We start from the raw sequence: 4,034 nt of genomic DNA, 5'->3' as shown, positions 1-4,034 counted from the left end.
GGGGCCCCCCCCCCCCCACCTTCAAGGTCAAGTTAATTTTATTTTATATATGTTTTATATTTTCTCCATACTGTAATTTGGCTCCAACCTCAGGTGAAAATTGTCAATTTGATCCCCCTCTACAAAATAGTGGATTGCTCGGTAAATATTCATCAGGGACATTTACTATTTTGGATTTCTTCTTCATTTATGTATTTCTTTCAACAGAAAAAATAATTGTAAATCAATTTTAGATGTGAACCTCTGGTTGAGTTGAAAAACGAAACAACCCATTCCAAGTTTGCAGTCTGACTTTTTGGTCTAAAATTACTTGAAGTTTTATGACTTAAAGTTAAGACCAGTCTCAAAGGACAAGGTCACATTGTTTAAATAGATTTATGCAACCCGGCCTTAGAATTAAAGTAGAATTTTAATTTGCAATTCTAAAATTCTTTAAATTCGTTTAATTTCTTTTAAATTTCCATTGTGAGTTCCTGAGTTTTTGAAAGGAGTTCAAGAATTTCTACTCAGGTTTCCAGGCCATTTGAGTCTCCATTCTTTCTCTCTGTTTCCATGGAGAGCGAGTGGTTGCTACAGTGCGTGGTTTCTTGGTGTCAGCGCAGGGCTTCTTGAGGACTCGCTGTGACCCCGAGGGTTCGGCTGGCCCCTTTCACAATGGGCCGACCCGTTCCAGAGTCCCAGCACTGCTTTTGTTGGCACACTCATATATCAAGCGCATTCTCCTGCCAGCGGCTCCAACAATGCTTCTCGAGGGCCGTTTCTGTTCTCAAACGCTCACATGCTCGCATCAAAGACCCAGTGGGGACGTTCTGTGATTTCGACACATGCAAGTGCTGTGAAATGAGAACAAATCCACTCCTGAGTGTCACCAAACAACTTCTGCGCTCGTTCTTTTTCCTTCTGTCTGTCTGTATGTGCAGCAGGCTGACAAAAATAAAAATTTCCTTTATAAATTTTATTTAATAGTAACAATAATAATGATTATGATGAATGTTTTGATAATGATTTTTCTTAAATACTAGTTTTAACTACAGTTAAAATTACAGTGGTTATTTATTTTTCTATATATTTTATGTAAGAAAAATATATTAATTTGTCTTAATGTTTACAGTCAAATATTACAAAAGTAATTTATTTTTAACATTTTATTTAATAATAATAATGATAGTCATATGTTATTTTTATAAATGCTTTTTTTATTTTGCAATATATTTACAGAGTAACTAATTATTTTGCATATCTGTCTATTTTGGAGACTGCTAGTGCATAGTGACCCATATTTAGTTTTTGACCATTGAAAATGTGACCACAGCATTTATAGATAAATCTGATGTGTATTTTTACACCGGCAGAGAATTGGGACACAATTTCACGGCTCTGTTGCAGCACGTCTCATCCAAAGACACTGTGAAATCTATGCAAATTCAGCCCAAATAGTTCCTGAAACCCTTTGAGAACAAACCCATCGGCCCACAGCGACCTGCCAGCATCCAGAGCTGCTGCTCTCCTGCTGCGTGTGTGTGAACGCACCGCGGCTCTAATCTGACTTTGATATTCCTCTTCATGCCCTGAGCGCTGGGTCTTCATCACATAAACTCAAAGACTGCTCTGTGTGTGTGTATAATAATTTTTATTGCAATCAGATTTCCTCACACATTTTTCTTGCAAGACAATAAATCAAAGGTGTGTGTGTAGTTGAGAGAGAAACACACAAACACCTTTGATTTATTGTCTTGCAAGAAATGTGTGAGGAAATCTGATTGCAATAAATTATTATTATTATTATTATTATCAAAAAGATTCAAAACATTATTATTATTATTGTTGTTTTTAAATATTATTTATAAATACATTAAATTATATTATTATTAATTAAATATTATTTATTGAGTTATTATTGTTATTATAATGTACTAAACTAAATAAGAAATATTACTATTGTACTATTCACTTTAAAAACAAGTATTTAACAACAAAAACAACAACAATAATAATATTAATAATCATAAATATTTCACTGTAAAATAAAATTATTCATTTTCATTATTATTAAATAAAATTAAACAAAATAAAAAAAATACTATTGTAATATTCACTGTAAAAAACACATTTATTATTATTATTATATCAATTTTGATTCTTCCTTGTAAACATTTTTTTCTGACTTTCATATTCATGTCTTTCAGGTGTGCTGGTGTCCACTGGGATACTGTAGCGATGATTATCTGTCAATCACAGCAGAGCCGGCCCCCCGCAGCAGTTCGTGACCAATCAAAAGTGGACAAGGACAAGTGACTGACGGGCGAGACATCCACTCAAATTCTGAGCCCTACCCCCTCTCTTCAGCTCAGCGATGGTCACGTAGAAGCACAGACATATTTCTGTTGCACTCATTTTACATCCCAGTCATGTAGATTGAACTTTATCCATCGGTTTTCCTTCCTTCAGCTGTTTGTTTGTATTTGTTTGTGTGATGCTCGGTGTGCTCCTCCTGCGCCGTCTCGTTCGCCAGGTGCCGCTACAGACCAGCTTCATCTTCCTCTTCCTCCTGTGCGTCCTCAGTGTCTTCCTCTCTTCCTACTTCCTGTTCGTCATCAAACGAGAGCTGGAACCATCGCTCGCAGCAGGACGCGCGGCCGGTGACCTCTACGTCACCCCGTCTCGGCCCCTCCCCTTCCTGTCTGGAGCGGGCGGGACGCTGTCGTCCGATGGCTCTCGGACGGATCCGGTCGTGCTGGTGTTCGTGGAGAGTCCGTATTCGCAGCTCGGACAGGAGATCGTGGCCATCCTGGAGTCGGCGAGGTTTCGCTACCGGACGGAAATCTCTCCCGGAAAAGGAGACATGCCCACATTAATGGACGGACAGCGGGGCCGCTTTGTGCTTATTGTGTACGAAAACATCCTGAAGTATGTGAACATGGACGCCTGGAACAGGGAGTTACTGGACAGATACTGTATCGAGTTTGGAGTGGGAATGATCGGCTTCTTTAAGGTGAGCGACTCTATATCACTCCTTCAGCTCTGAGTCTGAATTACAAATTTCCTGCTGGGAAAAGTACACTGCCGTAAGCAGTGAGGTTTGTAATACCTGGAGAAAGTGATCCAGTAGTCTCAAAGCTTCTTGACTATCTTGAGCTAGAGATTATGTTGACATTACAGACAGCAGACAGGGCAAATATGCCGCCTCACAGTCACCCAGTTGCCCTGCTGCGGGGGCTCTATGACCAGAACCGAACAATGTACAGGACTCCCTGAGCTAGTCGCATCCAAAGCCGTATCTAAGGCTCTCACATTCTTACTATCCTCAGTTAAAGTTTGGATGCGTGTCTCTAGTTGTAAAATCCTCTCTGTCAGCCTAACTATTTCCCTGCATTTATGACATGTGAATCCCTTGTTGCCGACAGAGAGAAATAACTGTACATCTGGCAAGCGGTGCAAACAACAATAGCAGGAGAAGAAGCCATTACTCACCATGATTGATGAATGATTCCGACTTACCACTGTTTGATGAACTTGTGAAAAATGGAGTGAGAGAGAAATGTAAACAGTAATAGATGTGAATAGAAATGCGAATAAAGCAGGCACGCTGCACTCGCGGTTTTAGATTAAAGGCGAACGATCAAATTAGCCAGATTAGTTTGATAGATACCGTATTGACCCGAATATAAGACGATGTTTTTTTCTTGGAAATACATCTGAAAAAACGCGGTAGTCTTATATTCAGGGTCTAGACTTTGACATGTCAATAATACACCCACAACAATAGGTGGCGCCAAATATGCATAAAACGAGTGTGCTTTGAAATACGTAATGTAATGCGAGTTGTAAAGATTGTGAGTAAAAACAAAAGAAAAAGAAAAGCTTACAGCTGCATGAGTCGTGACTGTCACGTTAGCCTGATGGGACCAAACTCCCTTTGTGATTTTAAAACGTAAGACATTACCCAGATTTGAAGACTACAGTAAGACTTAACTTCTACTGTTAATAAGATTTTGGTAGGCTACTATTAGATGGATAGCCTAAATGTCCTAATT

The 4,034-nt window shown here is 39.1% G+C and overlaps 1 protein-coding gene across 1 annotated transcript in view; it reads left to right on the top strand.

The window, feature by feature from the left end:
- Positions 1 to 4,034, top strand: part of LOC107588317 (bifunctional heparan sulfate N-deacetylase/N-sulfotransferase 1-like) — a 37,895-nt gene that overhangs the window by 12,972 nt on the left and 20,889 nt on the right. The window contains exon 2 of the mRNA XM_016276364.1: positions 2,187 to 2,992. Within this exon, the coding sequence (XP_016131850.1) occupies positions 2,474 to 2,992 (519 nt within the window). The 5' untranslated portion in view covers positions 2,187 to 2,473. The remainder of the gene's footprint in view (positions 1 to 2,186; positions 2,993 to 4,034) is intronic.

Source organism: Sinocyclocheilus grahami, unplaced genomic scaffold (genome assembly GCF_001515645.1).
Source record: "Sinocyclocheilus grahami isolate Dianchi unplaced genomic scaffold, SAMN03320097.WGS_v1.1 scaffold102.1, whole genome shotgun sequence".
Taxonomy (NCBI): Eukaryota; Metazoa; Chordata; class Actinopteri; order Cypriniformes; family Cyprinidae; genus Sinocyclocheilus; species Sinocyclocheilus grahami.
This window is presented reverse-complemented; position numbering and strand designations above follow the sequence as displayed.